The 21,293-nt window shown below is 50.6% G+C and overlaps 1 protein-coding gene across 3 annotated transcripts in view; it reads left to right on the top strand.

Moving 5' to 3' along the window:
* The window catches only part of CACNA1A (calcium voltage-gated channel subunit alpha1 A), a 309,344-nt gene that overhangs the window by 218,540 nt on the left and 69,511 nt on the right, over positions 1 to 21,293 (top strand). For all 3 annotated transcript variants that reach the window (XM_025366939.1, XM_025366938.1, XM_025366937.1), the window contains 5 exons: positions 2,786 to 3,249; positions 4,545 to 4,683; positions 6,278 to 6,407; positions 12,788 to 12,847; positions 14,278 to 14,384. In XM_025366939.1, coding sequence (XP_025222724.1) covers positions 2,786 to 3,249; positions 4,545 to 4,683; positions 6,278 to 6,407; positions 12,788 to 12,847; positions 14,278 to 14,384 — 900 coding nt within the window. The remainder of the gene's footprint in view (positions 1 to 2,785; positions 3,250 to 4,544; positions 4,684 to 6,277; positions 6,408 to 12,787; positions 12,848 to 14,277; positions 14,385 to 21,293) is intronic.

The following is a 21,293-nucleotide window of genomic DNA, read 5'->3' as shown; positions in this document are numbered from 1 at the left end:
TACTAAAAATACAAAAAATTAGCCGGGCGTGGTGGCCGGCACCTGTGGGAGGCTGAGGCAGGAGAATGGCGTGAACCCGGGAGACGGAGCTTGCAGTGAGCCGAGATAGCGCCATTGCACTCCAGCCTGGGCGACAGAGCGAGACTCCATCTCAAAAAAAAAAAAAAAAAGAAGGTCCAGGATCATTGCTTCAGTCTCCGGGATATGGAGAAGGTTCTACTCCTGTTGTCTCAAATTTTAAAATGTGGTAACTAAGGCTCAGAGAGATTAAGCAAACCACGCAGGGTCACACAGCTAGTGATGTTGCCAAGATTTCCCTGGGTGTACTGGCTCATGTCTGTAATCCCAGCATTTTGAGAGACTGAGGCAAGAGGATCACTTGAGCCCAGGAGTTTGAGACCAGCCTGGGAAATATAGTGAGACCTCATCTGTACAAAAAGAAAAATTAAACAGTTAGCTAGGCATGGTGGCATGCACCTATTGTCCCAGCTACTCGGGAGGCTGAGGTGGGAGGATTGCCTGAGCCTGGGAGGTGGAGATTGCAGTGAGCTGAGATCGCACCAGTGCACTACAACCTGAGTGACGGAGTGAGACCCTGTCTCAAAAAAAAAAAAAAAAAAAGGCATTGCCGAGATTCGAACCCAGGTTCAGCCTGTCTTCTGAAATGTCACTCTATGACCCACTCACGAAACTGAGAAGGCAGAAAGTTGCTTGGACCTGCCCATTTCCCCTGTGCGGTCTCAGAGAAACAGTGGAACTGCCTCGGTTTCTCCTTCTGGGAAGTATTAATAGAAGCATCCCACTTACCTACTTTGGTCTGAAAATAAATTAGCTTGTCTCTCTTCCGCTTACTAAAAACACCCTGGGTTTTTGCACGTTAAAATGCAAAAATAAAATGAGGAGAATGGTGCTGGTAGTTTCGCCAGTGGGAAGCCCTCTGGGGAAAGCCAGCCTTTTATTTATTATTTATTTATTTATTATTTCTAGGGAGATTTGTGGGAAACCAGAGCTGTGTTGTCCAGGGGGTCTGTAGTCCGGAAGGCATCAGATGGGCTACTAAGTGAGTCTTTGTCAACCTGCAGATGGCAGGAGGCAGGGCCCAGGTGTCCATGGCTTGGAGACGCAGGGGTTGATGGGAGGTCTGAGGCTGTGGGATCTCTCCTGGAACCTCAGTATCCTCATCTAGATAATGGGGACATTCTGGCCAGGTGCGGTGGCTCACTCCTGTAATCCCAGCACTTTGGGAGGCCGAGGCGGGTGGATCACTTGAGGCCAGGAGTTCAAGCAGCCTGGGCAACGTGGAGAAGCCCTGTCTCTACTGAAAATAGAAAAACTAGCTGGGCATGGTGGTGCACGCTGGTAATCCCAGCTATTCGGGAGGCTGAGGCACGAGGATCACTTGAATCCAGGAGGCGGAGGTTTCAGTGAGCCGAGATCCCGCCACTGCACTCCAGCCTGGGCAACAGAGTGAGACTCTGTCTCAGTTAAAAAAAAAAAAAGAAAGAAAATGGGGGTATTCATTTATTCATTTATCATTTGACAGTAAGTTACCCAGCATTGACTGTGTGAGAGGCCCTGTACTAGGCAGTGAAAACTCAGCTATGAATAAGAAAGTTAAAAACAAGCTGGGCATTGTGGTTTACGCCTGTAATCCCAACATTTTAGGAGGCCGAGGAGGAAGAATCACTTGAACCCAGGAGTTTGAGACCAGCCTGGGCAACATAGTGAGATGCCAGTCTCTACAAAAAATTTAAAAATTAGCCAGGCATGTTGGCGTGAGCCTGTAGCCTCAGCTACCCAGAGGCTGAGATGGGAGGATCACTGGAGCCCAGAAGTTCAAGGCTGCAGTAAGCTATGATCCTGCCACTGCACTCCAGCCTGGACAACAGAGTGAGACCCTGTCTGAAAAAAAAAAAAAAAAAAAAAGAGGCCAGGTGCGGTGGCTCACACCTGTAATCTCAGCACTTTGGGAGGCTGAGGTGGGTGGATCACTTAAGGTCAAGAATTCGAGACCAGCCTGGCCAAAATGGTGAAACCCCGTCTCTACTGAAATACAAAAAATTAGCCAGTCATGGTGGTGGGTACCTGTAATCCCAGCTACTTGGGAGGCTGAGGCAAGAGAATCGCTTGAACCCGGGAGCCAGAGGTTGTAGTGAGCCGAGATCACACCGCTGTATGACAGAGCAAGATTCCATCTTGGAAAAAAGAAAAAGAAAAAAGGAAAAGAAGTAAGATGATGGGGAGTTGTGGAAACCTGTTAGTGGGCATGTGAAGGTCTTGAACTCTGATCAAGAATTGAACAGCCCCTTCTCAATTCCAGGCGCTACAGGGATCTGGAACACAACTTCTCCCTGACCAAATTGTACCCTTCCCTTTTCTTTTTTTTTTTTTTTTTTTTGATGACAGGGTCCCACTCTGTCACCCAGGCTGGAGTGCAATGGGACGATCACAGCTCTCTGCAGCCTCAACCTCCCAGGCTCAAGCAGTGCTCCCACTTCAGCCTCCCAAGTAGCTAGAACTACAGGCACACAGCACCACGCCTGTCCATTTATACATTTTTTGTAGAAATGGGGTCTCACTATGTTGCCCAAGCTGGTCTTGAACTCCCGGCCTTAAGCAATCCTCCTGCCTCGGCTTCTCAAAGTGCTGGGATTACAGGGGCGTGAGCCACTGTGCCCAGCCCAAGTTGTACTCTTGAAAGATGGAATCTTAGCTAGGATCCTGACCTGTTGCGTTTTATCCTAACTCAGTTGTTCGTTCTTTTTCATTCACTTGCCTTCCTCAGAGAGAACCAGGGCTCTGGGGTCCCTGTGTCAGGCCCCAACCTGTCAACCACCCGGCCCATCCAGCAGGACCTGGGCCGCCAAGACCCACCCCTGGCAGAGGACATTGACAACATGAAGAACAACAAGCTGGCCACCGCGGAGTCGGCCGGTCCCCACGACAGCCTCGGCCATGCCGGCCTGCCCCAGAGCCCAGCCAAGATGGGAAACAGTACAGACCCCGGCCCCACGCCGGCCATCCCTGCCATGGCCACCAACCCCCAGAACGCCGCCAGCCGCCGGATGCCCAACAACCCGGGGAACCCATCCAATCCCGGCCCCCCCAAGACCCCTGAGAACAGCCTTATCGTCACCAACCCCAGCGGCACCCAGACCAATTCAGCTAAGACTGCCAGGAAACCCGACCACACCACGGTGGACATCCCCCCGGCCTGCCCACCCCCACTCAACCATACCGTCGTGCAAGGTGAGCCCCTCCGTCCTCACATCGCTGGGCAGGGGACCTGGCGCCCCTGGAGCCAGAGGCTCTGCTGAGTGACCCTGGACTGTGACCCCATCTCTCTGGCCTCAGTTTCCCCCCTGGAAAATGGGCATAGACGTAGTTTCCTACCCCGCAGGGCTGTGGAACATTCAGTGAGATAATTTGAGGACAGTGCCTGGCACGGGGACGTGTTCGATCAGGTTAGCAATATCTCCTACGTCCTTCCTTCCCTAGGGGAGCCAGGAAGTCACCCCGTTTGAGGAGCAATAGGGTCCTCTGATGGAAGCTTGAGGGGATCAGATGATTGATTCTCTCGGCCCAGCACTGTCCAAAAGAAATGTAACACAGGCCACATGCAAATGTCAGTTTCAACTTTCTAGTCACCACATTAAAAAAAGGGGCCAGATGTACTGGCTCATGCCTGTAATCCCAGCACTTCAGGAGGCCAAGGTAGAGTCAGCCAAGAGGGCACCACTGCGCTGCAGCCTGGGTGACAAAGCGAGACTCTGTCTCAAAAAAAAAAAAAAAAAGAAAAAGTAGTGAACTGCTGAGTAGATGATGTCTTAAGTGCCTCTAGTGTCAGTTCTGTGTGAGAAATTTTCATGGGTCTGCTGGATAAAGGCTTTCCATGGTCCTGAGACCTAAGATCCTAAGATCTTGTCACTGTGCCCATTTTATAGATGTAGGGACTGAGGCTCAGAGAGGCTCAGCCTGCCCGTGCGCACATAATCTGGCTGGGCTGCAGAATGGAAGCTCCAGAGGCTGATAGCTCCTCCCTCAAGTCGAGAGGGGTGCTAATGGGGGCACGACGTGCGGTTTATGGGAGGTCTCAGTATTTCCATCTGTTCAATGGATCTCTTGGCACTGTCCCTACCTGCCTGCAAGTGAGGACGTGAAGGTCCAACAAGGATAGGGGCAGGTCTGTGTTAATATCCCGTGAAGGCCCCACCACACTCAAGGCTATGGAGTGGTTGAGAGCAGGCTCTCGGGGGCCAGGCCTCCTGGGTTTCAAATGCCAGCTCTGCCACTTCCTGCTGTGTGACCTTAGACAAGTCACTTTACTTCTCTGTGCCTCAATTTCCTCATCTGTAAATGGGGGATCAGAATATATCAACCTCAGGGCCATACAAGGGTTCAGTGATGTCATAGGATGCCTGGTATATACAGCAGGCGCTTTATAAATGTCAGCGGCTTCTTGCCTGCCCTGGGAGTACACAGGAGTTCCCAGAGACTTGTGGGAAATTGTGGAGGGAGCCCTGTGTTGGTTCTTGTCCCAACAGTGAACAAAAACGCCAACCCAGACCCACTGCCAAAAAAAGAGGACGAGAAGAAGGAGGAGGAGGAAGACGACCGTGGGGAAGACGGCCCTAAGCCAATGCCTCCCTATAGCTCCATGTTCATCCTGTCCACGACCAACCCGTGAGTATGGCCCCCAGCAAGGGCAGGGGGGCCTGGGGCTCCCACCAGGGTAGCAGAATTCAGGCCAGATAGAGGGCAATGAGTGAGTGTTGACCACCATGAGTCCAAGGGTACCTTTGAACAAACTGAAAACAGATGCTCCTTCCTTAAGTCATGTAAGATGATTTGTCACAATATACTGACTTTGTTGGAAGAGATCCCCTTCCTGCCCTCCGCTAGAAAATCATTGTCATAAATATCCAGATCTATGCTGTCTGTGATGTAAGAGGCACCCCCTTAGAAATGGCTGCCTTGTGTAGTACACAGCCTGAACAACTGCACATGGCAGCCCTAGGACTCTGTTCCTAACCTAGACTCTGTAAGCGTTTAGATTCTGGGCGGACAGTCTCTGAGTTCCATGGCCTTCTGTCTTGGGCATCTTTGAAATGGATAGATTATTTAGGGGAGAATTATCCTGTGAGTGTCGTGGTGGCTCGGAGGTTATTTCAGAATTGAATGTCTCCCAAGGCTATTTCTTGAAAGCCTGACCCCTCAAAATGCTTCTTGATAATGAAGGATCATGTCAGATAAGATGGGGGGAAGCTGCTTTCTATAATCTGCCTCTTGGCAACTCACTCTGAGTAGTGATAAATAAAAGTACTTTTAAAATACTTTTTTATTTCATTGACTTATCGATTTTTACTAAGGAAACACTTACGTGGTATTTACTCAGTGCCAGGCACTGTTCTGAGTGCCTTAAAATTTTTTAAAACTTTCTCTGAGGTTGTTAGTATGCTTAGCTCCATTTGACAGATGAAAAACTGAGGTCCAGAGACGTGAATTCACCTGCCCAAGGTCACACAGCAAGCCAGTGGGAGAGCTGGAGTTTGAGCCCAGACACTGGCTGTAGCCTCCTTGTTCTTAATCACTCAGCTCTGCTGCCATTCACACAACCTTATGGACTATTTGTTATTGGCTCCACTTATTAAGAGGTTAACTGGCACATCCCATTGGTACCTTCAAGGCTCTGATAAGGCCTGCAGTTCATAATTTCAATAACTAACTTTTTGGAGCCCCTATCATGAGCCAGGTATAGATTAACTCTCGGGTCTCACGATTTTGTGAAGTAAGCATTAGTATTATGGCCATTTTACAGATGAGGGCACCAAGGCACAGAGGGGACAAGCAACTTGCCCAAGGTCACACAGCTAATTTTTAAAAAAGAAAGAAACCTACTTAACCCATAGATTCACAATATTGTTTGACCCTGGGACATTTAATATCGAAAAGGCTTTTTATCTCCTACAGAATGAAGGACCGTATTTCTTCAACCTAGCTTAGGGATCAAGATATTTCAAGAGGGTCGTTTGGGAGTGATAGGAACATTGCTAAACAGGGCATGTGAATGTCTTCTCTCACCAAGGTCCCCTCTGCCTTCTTGGGGTTCCAGGACCCAGAGAGGGCCCCCACCTGGAGGAGCTTAATAGTTTGTTGTGTATGAGGCCTTGGAGGTCGGAGATCTCAGGTAGTGGTAGGTAACATGAGATTATGGAAGAAAAAGGTTTGCGAGCCTGTGGTCTGAGTGGACCTCTGCACACCCATCTGTCTCCAACAGCCTTCGCCGCCTGTGCCATTACATCCTGAACCTGCGCTACTTTGAGATGTGCATCCTCATGGTCATTGCCATGAGCAGCATCGCCCTGGCCGCCGAGGACCCTGTGCAGCCCAACGCACCTCGGAACAACGTGAGTCCCACAGAGCACGCCCCTTCCTAGCCTGGCTCCTCTGCCTCAGGCCACTTTCTCCTGCATCCAAAATGCTATAGGTAGGGTGGGATGTTGGGGGCACCCCTAGGCATAGCCCTTATGGCTGTTGGTTGAGAGGGGAAGCTCTTGGAAGTAAGACATTCCTTGAGGCAGTGGCTGTGTGAGCCTGGTGGGGAGGAGGTGGCCCAGAGTGGCTGGGGCTGAAAATTGCTGGATTCTTTAATGGAGGCGTGAGACTAACAGGATATGGATGTTGCACACTCTCTACATGGAATCGGGGGGTTACTGGGGCAGGGGCGGTGCTCAGAGGTGGTCCCCTCTGCAGTAGACATTTCCCTTTGGGCACGAAGCTCTGAAAGAAACAACTATTTGGTTCAGAAAGAGAGCCTAAGCTTTCGATTTTTATGAAAGCAAGCCCCTTTGCAGGTGATGGGTCTCTTGACAATCCCTGTTAATTGAGCACTTGCTGAGTCCCAGGAAGAAACTCAGCATGAACCATCCCGTTTCATCCTCACAATGCACCCCTGCTCCTTGCCCAGGCATCCCCACTTGACAGATGGGAAAACTGAGGCTCAGGGGAATGAAGGAGTGGTAAGTGACCTGTCCGGGGTCACACAGCAGAATTCCAACTCCGCATCCCCCAAAGCTCCCGCTGCTTCCCCCAGCTGTCTGCATTTACTAATCACCTACTATATGCCACGGATGGGTGTGCGTAGCCCCTTTGAGTCCTGACAAGCAGGAATGAGTGCATGCTTGTGGTTGAGATGGGGAAACGGAGGCACCAACAGGCAAGGGCGTGCCTCCACCATGGCCTGCAGGCAGAGGCTTGTCCCCAGGGCCTGGTAGAGGGTGGACTGGTGGCTCCTGTTTCCCTCCCCAGCTCCCTCCCCCATCCCTTCCCTCCCAGCCCAGAGCCAAAGAAGTGTGTTTTCTGCTGGTCTGAGGCTCTGCTGCCCTGGCTAAGTAGGTTAGGACCCAGGCAAGGCTGGCAAGCCCCATCCCTCAAGCCCTCCCACAGCTTACCATGCACTTTCCCTTCCTTCCCAGGCCTGGCAGGCCCCCCCCCCGGGGACCCAATGGGGGAGATGGAAGGAAATAATTAGAACACAGCTCCCCGAGGAAGCCAGAGCCAGTGCCCAGCCTCCTCATAGCCGGCTCAGTTGCTTCCTGTAGCCTGGGTTCCCCCAGAGGCCTCCAGGAGCCAGGCATGGGGAGGGGGTGTCCCAGGAGGGGTCCACAAACCCCCTGCTGGCTGGAGGAGGCTGGGGAGGGCACAGGCATGGATGATGCGGGGGGCACGGCAGCTCCCAAGGCTGAAGGGAATCTAGGCAGCGCTCAGACCGGACCCCAGGGAGTGTTTGCAAAGAGCATTCAGCTCCCCGGCCCCCTCCTTCGTCCATCTCGCAGTTGAAACTTCTCTACAAGAACACTGTGGCCCCATAACGTTCACACCACGTAACCGCCATCCAGGGCAAGAAATAGAACAAAAACGCCCCACGCGGCATGTGCCTCCTCGATCCCCCACCCCCACTGCCTTCCTTCCCTCTGGAGCTGCTGGGGACACTGTCTGGAGACATTTTTGGTTGTCACGACAGGAGAGGGGAGGTGCTCCTGGCATCTGGTGGGTGGAGGCCAGGGACGCTGCTCAGCACCCACCGACACGCAGGACGGCCCCCTCTCTAGAGAATGATCCTTCCCCAAATGTCCACAGAGCCCAGCCTGAGAAACCCTGCCTTACAGGTAACCACGACCCCAGCTTCTGGAATGAGCGTTTCTCAGCTTTTCTCTTTTTTCCCACCTGCACAGACTTTTTTTTTTTTTTTTTTTTTTTTTAAGAAACAGTGTCTCTCTCTGTCGCCCAGGTTGGGGTGCAGTAACGTGATCATGGCTCACTGCAGCCTCAACCTCCTGGGCTCAAGCGAGCCTCCCAGCTCAGCCCCTCAGGTAGCTAGGACCACAGGCATGCACCACCACACCCAGCTAATTTTGAAAATTCTCGTAGAAACGGGGCTTCGCTATGTTGCCACGCTGGCCTCGAACGCTTGACCTCAAGTAATCGTCCCTCCTCAGACTTCCAGAGCCCTGGAATTACAGGCATGAGCGACCGCACTGGCCAATTCTTAAAAACTAGAATTTGTGTTTGCTCTTCTGTAACATTCAATAAATGCGACACCTGTGCTTCCCCTTGTCACCCAACATTGTATCTGCACTAAGTGAGCATATGTTGCTATTGCAGGATTGATGGGCATTCTTTTTTTTTTTTTTTTTTTGAGATGGAGTCTTGCTCTGTCACCCAGGCCAGAGTACGGTGGTGCAATCTTGGCTCACCGCAACCTCCGCCTCCCGGGTTTAAGCGATTCTTCTGCCTCAGCCTCCGGAGTAGCTGAGACTACAGGTGTGCGCCACCACGCCCGGCTAATTTTTGTATTTTTAGTAGAGACAGGGTTTCACCATGTTGGCCAGGCCAGTCTCACACTCCTGACCTCAAGTGATCCACCCATCTTGGCTTCCCAAAGTGCTGGGATTACAGGCGTGAGCCACCATGCCTGGCCGATGGGCATTCTTTATGAGGCTGTTTTCAGATGTACTGGGTGGCATGGGGTGTGTGATCCATACCCTGTTGACAGATGTTTGGGTGGTTTCTAAGTGTGAATACTGTCCCCATGCCACACCCCTCAACATGTTTCCTGAGTCACCTGGACAAGAATTTCTCCAGGAGGCTGGATGCAATGGCTCACGCCTATAATCCCAGCACTTTGAGAGACCAAGGTGGGAGCATTGCTTGAGGCCAGGAGTTCGAGACCAGCTTGGGCAACATAGTGAGACCCCCCCCACCACCTCTACCAAAAAAAAAAATTATTTTTTGGTCGGGTGCCGTGGCTCACGCCTATAATCCCAGCACTTTGGGAGGCCGAGGGTGGATCACGAGGTCAGGAGATCAAGACCATCCTGGCTAACACGGTGAAACCCCATCTCTACTAAAAAAAAAACACAAAAAATTAGCCAGGCGAGGTGGCAGGCGCCTATAGTCCCAGCTACTCGGGAGGCTGAGGCAGGAGAATGGCGTGAACCCAGGGGGCGGAGCCTGCAGTGAGCTGAGAACACACCACTGCACTCCCGCCTGGGCAACAGAGCGAGACTCTGTCTCAAAAAAAAAAAAAAGTTAAATTAACCAAGCATGGTGGTGCGCACCTGTGGTCCCAGCCACTTGGGAGGTTGAGGTGGGAGGATCACTTGGGTCTGGAAGGTCGAGGCTGTAGTGATCCGTGTTCGTACCGCTGCACTCCAGCCTGGGTGACAGAGCGTGACCCTATCTCAATAAATAAGAATTCCTCCAGGGTATAAACCTAAAGCGAAGTTTCCAGAGCATAGAATTTGCAAGTGGTTGGCCTCAGTAAATGCAGCTTGAATGTTTACTAGACAATAAACACTAGTGACCCTTTGGAAGGCCAAGGCAGGTGGATCACCTGATGTCAGGAGTTTGAGACCAGCCTGGCCAACATGGTGAAACCCCGTCTCTACCAAAAATACAAAAATTAGCCAGGTGTGGTGACACACAACCGTAATCCCAGCTACTCGGGAGGCTGAGGCACAAGAATCGCTTGAACCCAGGAGGCAGAGGTTCCAGTGAGCCAAGATGGCGTCACTGCACTCAGCCTTGGCAACAGAGCAAGACCCTGTCTCAAAAATGTATATAAATAAATAAAAATAAACACAGCGGGCCATGTGCCGTGGCTCACACCTGTAATCCCACCACTTTGGGCGGCCAAGGCAGGTGGATCACCTGAGGTCAGGAGTTAGAGACCAGACTGGTCAATATGGTAAAACCTGGTCTCTACTAAAATTACAAAAATTAGCCGGGCATGGTAGCATGCGCTTGTAATCCCGGATACTTGGGAGGCTGAGGCAGAAGAATCGCTTGAACCCAGGAGGCAGAGGTTCCAGTGAGCCAAGATTGTGCCACTGCACTCCAGCCTGGGTGACAGCGAGATGCCGTCTCAAAAAGAAAAATTAAAAAATAAATGAATGCAGTGGCTCTTGCTCCAGTAGCTCATGGGAACTCCTGTTCTTCCACATCCTTGTCAACACTTGGTGCTGTTGGCTGTTTCATTTGGCCGATCTGCTGGGTGTGGAGTGAGATCTTATTGGGGTTTTACTTGGCATTTCTCTGTAATGAATGAGATCAAGCACTTTTTTGGATTAGACAGGAAATGACATGTGCAAATAGATCAAAATATTAGGCATACTTGAACCTAATTTATTGGTCTTTTGATTTCCTCCTGCACACCTTGTTAAGCGCTCCAGAATTAGATTCGCCTGATCCCCTGGCCTGCCCTTTCCCAACTCCCTCTCTTCCTTCTTTCCTTCCATTCATTCCTTTAGTATTTAATAAGCAACTACTATGTGCCAGGTACTGAGCTAGCCAGGGAGGATTGACAGGGTGTGAGACAGTCCCTGCACTCCCAGAGCCCACAGAGCACCAGGCCTTTGACCAGGCTGTGCCCACTGCCTCGTGCACCTGAAATACTCTCCCACCACCATCCCCTCTGCCCACCCAGGTCCTTCAAGCCAATCCCCTTGCACCAGCCCCTCCCTCCAGGAAGTCCCTCGCCCTGACCCCAGGCACTCTGTCTCTGATTCCGCTTCAGTCACCACACATAACAGGAAGATAAGTTACAACCACACAGATCACAGATCCCAGCTCCTCCAGGACCCAGTACCGCCCCAACTGTTTATGCATTCACTCAACAAACATTTCTTGAGCACATACTGTATTCCTGACCCTGTATTATAAGCTGGAGATGCCATGGTGACAGACAGACATCCCTGTCCTTGTGGGGCTGACATTTGGGTGGGGGAGACGGACAATGAGATTATCGGTAACTCTAACAGATGTTCAAGGAGTGATAAGTGACCGAGGTTGTGGTGGGCAGAGGTAAACAGAGACTTCGTAAAGAGGATCTCAAGGACCAGGAGATGGAATTTAAACAGTCAGGGAAGTCCTCACTGGGAAAGTGTTATTTGAGCTAAGTCATAAAGGAGGAGAAAGAGGGAATCAAATGGGATGAAGGGAAAAGCATTCCAGAGAGACCACAGCCTGTGCAAACGCCCTGAGGTGGGAGCATCTTGGGGGACAAGAGGAAGTGAGCAAGGGAGAGAGGGAGAGGAAGCAAGGGCAGGGAGCTGACTGGTCAGATTGTGAGGGCCTCGGGGAGGACTTTGAGTTTTATCCCTGAATGAGGTGGGAGCCACCGAGGGTTGTAAGCAGAGGAAGGATGTGCCTGACTCGGGTTCACAGCGCCCTCTGGTGGCCATGTTCAGTAGTGCTCAGCCCTTGCAGCTTCCAGGTGGATCTGATTTGGGGTTTTTTTTGGTTTTGTTTTGTTTGTTTTGTTGTTGTTTTGTTTTGTTTTTAGACAGAGTCTCTGTCTCCCAGGCTGGAGTGCAGTGACGCGATCTTGGCTCACTGCAACCTCCGCCTCTCAGGTTCAAGCGATTATCACACCTCGGCCTCCCAAGTAGCTGGAATTACAGGCACACGCCACCATGCCCAGCTAATTTTTTGTATTTTTAGTAGAGACGGGGTTTTGCCATTTGGTCAGGCTGGTCTCGAACTCCTGACCTCAAGCGATCTGCCTGCCTCCACCTCCCAAAGTGCTGGGATTACAGGCTTGAGCCAGCGCGCCCAGCCAGTGTCCACCCCCAGTACCCAGACACTGTGCCAGCACACCGTCATCTTCATGCCTCAGTGACACCGGAGGTGTGCTATGGTGTGTCCTGGAGAGGGGCTGGGTCAGAGGACGTCGCTCATCCAGGCAAAAACATCGGGCCTGGGGAGGGGGACAGGAAGAATCAACCTATCCTGGGAGGGGCCTGGCCTTGAGGCAAGAAAAGATGCTGTGGCGGGAGGTTGGCCCCAGTGTTTAAGAAACCACGTAGCAACTGTTTCTCGCCCAGGATACCCAGGAAAGCAAGGGTACTGGGGGATTAGATCCGTCACCAAGAGGGATGCAGTCAGCCCTGAACTTCTCTGGGGCCGCTTCTAATCCACTATAGGGCTTGGCGCAAATTTTAAAAGGCACCCTTCCCGCGGGTTAGCGAACCGGTCTAGGACAGTGATTTTGTTTGTTAGGATTTGCTGCCATCTGCTGGACAATTTCATTCACAACATACAAATCTGCGGTATGAAGAGATGGGAGGGGCCCTTGTGCAGTGCACACCCTGCCCAACTGTATATAGCAACTGTGTTTCCTCTTCTGGGTAGAGACTCTGCTCCCCAGTGGGCAGTCGTTAGTTTTACCGGGGCGCTGCCGGAACAGGCCAGTGATCCACCGCCCTCTTGTTTTTATCCCCAACAGGTGCTGCGATATTTTGACTACGTTTTTACAGGTGTCTTTACCTTTGAGATGGTGATCAAGGTAAGTGCAGATTATAAGAGAGAACATGCAGTAATTTTTTTTTTTTTAAGCAAGTGCAGGGCTGGGCACAGTGGATCATGCCTGTAATCCCAGCACTTTGGGAGGCTGAGGTGGGCAGATCACTTCAGATCAAGAGTTTTAGGCCAGCCTGGCCAACATGGTGAAATCTCATCTCTGCCAAAAATACAAAAATTAGCCAGGCGTGGTGGCTTATGTCTGTAGTCCCAGCTACTCGGGAGGGTGAGGCAGGAGAATCTCTTGAAGCCTAGGCTGCGATGAGCTGATGTGGAGACTGCAGTGAGCCAAGATCATGCCACTGCATTCCAGCCTAGGTGATAGAGTGAGATCCTGTCAAAAAAGAAAAAAAAAAAAAAAGAGCCAGGGTTCCAGGAGATTCTGAGCCTTCAAGAATGCCCTGCCTCGAGATGATGAGTCTCCCGGAGGATTAGAAATGCCTGGTGTGGGCCGGGCGTGGTGGCTCAAGCCTGTAATCCCAGCACTTTGGGAGGCCAAGACGGGCAGATCACGAGGTCAGGAGATCGAGACCATCCTGGCTAACACGGTGAAACCCCGTCTCTACTAAAAAATATAAAAAACTAGCGGGGCGAGGTGGCGGGCGCCTGTAGTCCCAGCTACTCGGGAGGCTGAGGCAGGAGAATGGCGTAAACCCGGGAGGCGGAGCTTGCAGTGAGCTGAGATCCGGCCACTGCACTCCAGCCTGGGTGACAAAGCGACACTCCGTCTCAAAAAAAAAAAAAAAAAAAAAGAAATGCCTGGTATGTTTGAAGAGCAGCAAGGAAGCTGGTGTGGCTGGGCAGAGCGAGAGAAGAGTGGGGAAGTGAAGGACAGAGAGATGAGAACGGGGAGGTGAGGAGCAGCTTGTGCAGAGGATCACAGAGAGAGAGCTCTTTGGCTTTTACTTTGAGTGAGGTGAGAGTCATAGAGGGTTCTGAGCAGAGGAGGGACTCGACCCTTGCCCTCTGGCATCTGTGGGAAGCCAGAGAACCTGTGAGCAGATGATCACACTGGTCCCCATCCCATGGGCGATGATGAGAGGGGATCAGGCTGGTGACCAAAGAAGAGGTGAGAAGTGGACAGATTCTTGGAAGGTTCTGGAAACACAGCCAGTGAGCTTTGCTGATAGAGCCACCCATGAGGGATTTGGGACAAAGAGGCTTCAAAGAGGACCCCAAAGTTTGGATCTAAGAGCCGGCAACCCAGAGCTGGCTTCCATTAGGCAAAGAGGGGCCGCCTCATGGGGCAGGAGCTCCCCCTCCTCCCCGGAGTCCTCTGGCCACTGCCCATCCCTGCAAGATGAGGTGGCCTCGTTGGCTTCCCTGCCTGTCCCCGAGAGGCTAGAGAGTGGGTGGCAGCACCCCAGGGTGGGGATCAGGTGAGGATTCTGAGCACCCTCTCTTCTTCCCCAACAGATGATCGACCTGGGGCTCGTCCTGCATCAGGGTGCCTACTTCCGTGACCTCTGGAATATTCTCGACTTCATAGTGGTCAGTGGGGCCCTGGTAGCCTTTGCCTTCACGTAAGTCTCCTCTCGAGGCCTCCACTTGCCTCTTTTCCCCCAACCCCCAGCCTGGGGCCACCCGTCGGATTACAGGACATGTTCTCAAGGTCTAGGGAATGGGTGTGTGGGCTCTGGGGACCTGTGAGATATCAGCATGCCACCAGGAAGAGCTTCGATTGGCTTTTTGCATGACGTCCGTGGAGGAAGAAGGGACCCGCCCCCCGCCCCAACCTTCTACCTCCTCGCACAGCAACGGTCCTCAGCCACATCACGGGCCCCTTGCTGTGCTGCTTTCTGTAGACTAGCCTCGCCGGAACATCTCATCCCCCTACTGCTCCGCAAGTGCAACCTAAACCTCTGTCTCTTTGGAAAGTCCCTAAAGAGACAATCAGGAAATGAATGTGCATGAGAATTCTGACCCCCTCCCTGTGCCTGAAGGCCCCGTAGTTGTAGACCCGGTGACTCCCTTTGTGTGTCTTTCACTTCTCCTGGCAGTCCTAGGATTCTCTGCCCTCTGAAAGGTCATGTGTCATCATGCAGCTCCAAGATGGCGCCCCAGTTGTAGGCAGCCATTTCAGGATGGCACCCAAGCACTTAGTAGTCATCCCAAGATGGCATCCAAGTTCTGGGTGGCCATTCCAAGATGGCCCCTGAGTTCTGGGCCATCATTCCAAGATGGCCTTTGAATTTGGGGTGGTCATTCTTAGATGGTCCCTGAGTTCCAAGGTGACCTTTAAGTTCTGGGTATCCATTCCAGGATGGCCCCCAAGCTCTGGGTGGCTATTCCAAGATGGCCCCAAGTTCTAGGCAGCCATTGCAAGATGGCCCTTAAGTACCAGGGTGGCCCCCAAGTTCTGGGCAACCATTCCAAGGTGGCATCCAAGTTCTGGGTGGCTATTCCAGGATGGCCTCTGAGTTCCGGGCTACCATGATAAGATGACCTCTAAATTCTTGGTGGCCATTCTTACATGGTCCCTGAGTTCCAAGGTGGCCTTCAACTTCTGGGTAGCCATTCCAAGATGGTCCCCAAGCTTTGGGTGGCTATTCCAAGATGACCCCCAAGTTCTGGGCAGCCATTTCAAGGTGGTACCCTAGTTCTGGGTAACCATTCCAAAATGGCACCCAAGTTCTAGGGCAACCATTTCCAAATGGCCCCCAAGTTCTGGGTGACTATTTCAAGATGGTACCCAACAGCTGAGTGGCCATTAGCCATTAAGGCCCTGATAGCAGACTTAGCAGTACATTCCCGAAGTTCTAGACATTTGGAGCAGGATGAGAAACATCTAATAAGTCTTTAATCTAGAAACAAATCTTGGGGACGCTGGCTGTGCCCATCATGGTGAATCATTCCCTGAAAGATTTTGAAAGGATCTTGACCCACTCACTCCCATAGTGGGAAAATCAGGGGCTTCCTCCTCAGCCGATCTGGAGGGGCCCTTGAATGGTCTCCCTCACCAAACAATGAGGACTTGGTTTGTCAGGAGGACCAAAATGGTGGCCCATTTCCAGTTGAAGGGCTATAAAGTAGGCCACACTTAGATTCTTCTCTGGGAACACAATGAGGTCAAGTCGTGTTAGAACAAAAAATCTCCAGAGTTTCTGGATGCTTCAGAGCTGGAGATGTGTCATGAAGGTTGGGAGGCTGATTGTATTTCTTTCTCTTACTCTTTCACTCCTTCCTCCTCTTTCTCTCTTCTCTCTTTTTGTTCACTTACTCTTCTTTTCTTTTTCTCTCTCCTCCTCTCCCTCCCCACCTCCTTCCCTCTCCTCAAAGTTTTTGACTACTACCCTCTAGTATCTATTTAACTACTAGAGCAAAGCATGGTGGCTTACACCTGTAATCCTAGCACTTTGGGAGGCTGAGACAGGCAGACTGCTTGAGCCGAGGAGGCCAAGACCAGCCTGGGTAACATAGGGAGAACCCATCTCTTAAAAAAAAACAATTAGCCAGGCATAGTGGTATGCCTGTAGTAGCAGCTACATGGGAGGCTGAGGTGGGAGAATTGCTTGAGCCCAGGAGGTCAAGGCTGCAGTGAGATGAAATCATGCTGCTGCACCCGAGTCTGCGGAACACAGGAAGACTCTGTCTCAAAAAAATAAAACTTTTTAAAAGTTAAAAATCAATGAATTCTCTATTTAGAGTATTACTCTTTATATGGTTACTGAATAATTTTAATAGTGATGAGTACAAAAAAACAGGTTTAGCAAGCTGTTCTGTAGGTTAAAAAGTAAATAAATCAATCAATAATTAAATAAAACAAAATACAATGCACATCAAATTAGGGGATAAAGATTGTGACAAATAAGACAAGGAGTCCATGTCCTTAAAATATGAAAAGCAGTTACAAGTCAATAAGAAACAGTCCTCCTCAATAGATAAATGGGCAAAGGACATAAACAGAAATCTGATAGAATGCTGGCAACTAGTAAAAATTGAGGTAAATCAACCCTTGGAATTCAGAGAAATGTAAAATAAAACTGAGATACAATTTGTTCCCTATCAAGTTAGCACTGTTCCTGCCCCCCCAAAAAGATGATTTTTTTTTAGCTAATAAACAGTGTACATAAGAATGTATTATAATAGACTGGGCACGGTGGCTCACGCCTGTAACCCTAGCACTTTGGGAGGCTGAGGAAGGGGGATCACCTGAGGTCAGGAGTTCGAGAGCAGCCTGGCCAACATGACGAAACCCTGTCTCTACTAAAAATACAAAAATTAGCCAGGCATGGTGGCAGACACCTGTAATCCCAGCTACTCAGGAGGCTGAGGCAAGAGAATTGCTTGGACCCAGGAGACGAAGACTGCAGTGAGCCGAGATCATGCCACTGCACTCCAACCTGGGTGAGAGAGTGAGACTTTGTCTCCAAAAAAAAAAAAAAAAGAATGTATTATAATAAAGTATACTTTTCTCTCCCTCCATCACCTATTTAAGCAGGTCCTTCAATGTGCAAGGTAGACATCATGCTAGACTCTGAGAAAATTTAAATCCTAAAAAGCCAAAATGTTTTACCACCCTCAGCCTGGAATGAATCCTTCTCCTATGGAAATAACCTAAGGGTTTCTCGACCCCTCTCTGCCGCTCACCCACTTCCCTCCCTCTCCCCTGCTTTTCTTTCTCCCTCTTTCTCTTCCTCCTTTCTCCTCTCTTCCCTGTCTCTTCTTCCCTCTCTCTGTCTCTTTCTGTGTGTCTCTCCTTTTTCCCTCCACTTTCTTTCTCCTTTTACCCCCTCTCAGTTTCTATCTTTTTATTTTCCTCTTTCTCTCTCTCTCTTTTCCTCTCTTTTTTTCTCACTCCCCTCACTGCTGATGACCCTGGCCTACGTCCTTGGGTGATGTGAGCCTCACTTGGATCATGTAGCTTGGAAAGAAAGCTGACCCTCTGTCATTGGTCTGGAATCAGGGACTTGGCCCCCACTGCATTCTGATGAGATGTGGTATTCAGACACAGGCAGAGCCCAGGACACAGGAAGACATGCTCAGGCAGGCACCCCCACCCCTTTCCTCTGGGGCAGGGTCTGCCCAGCAGCCTCCAAGATTCCTAGGGCTCAAGAGGTGGCAGACAGCTCAGGGGACCAGGACAGACAGTGGGATGAATATGTCTGTCATATCCACCTGTCCACAAACAATGCTTACCTTGGCCACCTGTGCCCAGGGGAGTGGGTTTTATCCTGTGAATCCTCCCAGTGACCACCACTGAGTGTGGCACAGATAAGTGGTACCAAGCCCAAGCCATTCAGGTCACCAGTGTCACTTTCCTCTCAGACCTCTGTTGTAGCTGACTTACTTTAATGCTGAGGAGGGCTGGGCACACTGGCTCATGCCTGTAATCCCACCACTTTGGGAGGCTGAGGTAGGTGGATCACCTGGGGTCAGGAGTTCAAGACCAGCCTGGGCAACATGGTGAAACCCCACCTCTACTAAAAATACAAACATTAGTCAAGCATGATAGCAGGCGCCTGTAATTCCAGCTACTTGGGAGGCTGAGGCAGAAGAATTGCTTGAACCTGGGAAGTGGAGGTTGCAGTGAGCTGAGATTGTACCACTGCACTCCAGCCTGGGCAACAGAGCAAGACTCTGTCTCAAAAAAAAAAAAAAAAAATGCTGAGGAAGTGACTGTCCCACCTACATCCTCCAAGTTGACCATCACAATTTAGGGAGGTGAATGACCTTCAAAGGGCCTAGGAGCAAGTCTTTCAATCGTTGAGCTTTTGCCATTATGGGCCATTGTTTACAACATGCTGTTTCTAGGTTCCCTGGAGGTACAATGAGCCTCCTCTTTTAAGCAAAGCTAATCTGCAAAAATGAACCAAAAATTATTTTCCACCAGAGATCAATTAGCAGAATGAGCTGGGTGCGGTGGCTCACACCTGTAATCCCAGCACTTAGGGAGGCCAAGGCAGGTGGATCATTTGAGGTCAGGGGTTCAAGACCACTGTGGCCAACATTGTGAAACCCCATCTCTACTAAATATACAAAAACTAGCTGGGTGTGGTGGGGAGCGCCTGTAATCCCAGCTACTCGGGAGGCTGAGGCAGGAGAATCACTTGAACCCAGGAGGTAGAGATTGCAGTGAGCCAAGATTGTGCCACTGCACTCCAACCTGGGTGACAGAGCGAGACTCCATCTCAAAAAAAAAAAAAAAAATAGCAGAATGATTCTTTGTGTTACAAAATAATCTGCCATAAGGAGTTGATTTTTTTTTTAATTTCTGAGTTTTCTTTTTAAATATCAAGTTATACAAGGGCATTCAAAATTGGCCTACAACTCACATGAATTTGGCAGCCTGTTTGCAGAGTCAAGCTTTTACATTGTTCTTGTGAAATGGGTACAGGCATAAAGCCACCCTGCACTTTTGAAAATTCATTTTGAATGTTGTTATTGTTGTTATTGTTGTTTTAATTCTTATGCAAGAAAAGGATCTGAATAGGGATTTCAGGCCATGCTGTCAAGCCTGGCAGGCTTGTAGATCATGCAGGAACTGGGAGGTGTGAGATTTTGCCAGTGAGATCCTGGCAAGTGCCTAGGACTCTCCCAGGGTTTTGAAAGAGCTGACAGACATGAGTCCAACAGGGAGCATCTTTATATGATGGCCAAAGGGATGAGAGAGGAGACCCTCAAACCTCACCCCTACCACATCCTCCCCACCCCATTGTCAACAGTCCATCTGTGCTGCTGTTCCTCCCCCAGGACAGGGCTGCAGGCCCAGCACAGCTGGCCAGGTGCCTTGATCAAGCCATTCCTGCACACCTAAGAGCCAAACTGCTATAAAGCCAGAATAGGAGCTACTACTCGAGCTACTGCTTTTTTCCCCAAGAAAAGTTTTGGAATCTTTGCCTGGTTGCAGGTTTCTGGCCTCTTTTGCCTGAGAAGGTCTCTCACCCTTTGAGGACTTTGCTTATTGTTTTTCCTTGTATCAGATAGTTGGCACATTGGAAGGAGCATGGGATGCTCTGAGGTTCTCAGCCTGAGTGCTGAACTTCCCCGCCCCCCACCCCGGGTCCTCTGCTTATTTCCTTTCTGGTCTTTTAACTTGCTTTGTCTGTCCTGTGTGCATATCCCCTCATAGACAAGGCTGAGGGTCCCAACAAGTTTTAGATTGACCTTATTGTTTTAGGAAATGGTCCCTCCAGGTCTGTTTGATTTCTCTGTAGATGTGCAAGTCCTTTAGCCTCTCTGTGCCTCAGTTTTTCCCATCTAGATGAGGAAACTGTGGCCCAGAGGGACTGTGGAGGGAAGTAAGTCCGACAGGATCACTGAGGTTGGGTTCAGCTGTCAGATGCTGCCCATCTCCCAACCCTGAATACGGAGGCTCACGGTGCGCAGAATGATACGCAGCAGCCCGGCCTGCCTGGGTTCTTTGAGGCCTGGCAGGGCTGCAAGATCCAGGAGAAGGGAGTAGGGGAAGGGAGCAGAAGGTTATTCCCTTCCTTGTTGAAAGGAATCTTGCTGTTCTGGCCTGTTGGGGTCAAAGCAAGGATTCCTCCCCCAGTGCTGTGATTGTGGCCCTGTCTCCGATATGGGAAAAAGCTATCCCTGTGGTCCCACCAAGGGATGTGTTGAAGCTCTCCTGAAGATGTCCACCCCTCCTGCCCCTCACCCAGATATCTCTGTGTGTGTGTGTCCTGCTCAATTCACTGACTGTGTACCCTTGTGTCCATGCGTCCACCATAAACGCCCCATTTCATGAGCCATCACACATGGTATCACGCTCTGTGCCCATGCATTGGGGCAGCCAACTGACATTTCTCAGCAGCTGGCGGATCATGATCCTGCCCTCACTGCCAAGAGTCCATCTGGCGTGGCTGCTCCTCCCCCAAAGGCAGGACTGCAGCTGGCAGAGCGCCTTGATCAAGCTGCTTCTGCATACCCAGGAGCCAAACGGTCAGGAAGCCAAAGATGGAGCCCTCGGGCTGCTGTCTTTTGATCCGCATCTTCAAAACAGCCCCCACCCCTGAAGGCATTATTTTTCTTGAGTGTGATGAAATGGAAAGAAGATTAGAGTAAAAGATACCCACACCTGGGTTTGAATCTCAGTCTGCCTTCCCAGCTGTGTGCCTGCCCTTGGGCAAGTCACTCTTTTTCTCTAGGCCTCAGCTTCCTCATCTGGAAAATAGTCAAAATGGTGCTGTCTTCCCACAGGCAAATGCAGTGATGTTCAGAAGACTCCCATATTAAACCTAAAGTCAGCAGATTCGGCAAAAATCACTATCATTGAAAACTCCCTCGATCATCCATAAAGAATGTGGGTGTGGTGGCTCTCGCCTGTAGTCCCAGCTACTTGGGAGGCTGAAGAGGGAGAGTCACTTGAGCCAGGGAGTTCAAGGCTGCATGCAGTAAGCTATGATGGTGCCACTGTACTCCAGCCTGGGCGACACAACAAGACCCCGTCTCTAAAAATATAAAATAAGGCCGGGTGCAGTGGTTCA

Source organism: Theropithecus gelada, chromosome 19 (assembly GCF_003255815.1).
Source record: "Theropithecus gelada isolate Dixy chromosome 19, Tgel_1.0, whole genome shotgun sequence".
NCBI classification, from domain to species: Eukaryota; Metazoa; Chordata; class Mammalia; order Primates; family Cercopithecidae; genus Theropithecus; species Theropithecus gelada.
This window is presented reverse-complemented; position numbering and strand designations above follow the sequence as displayed.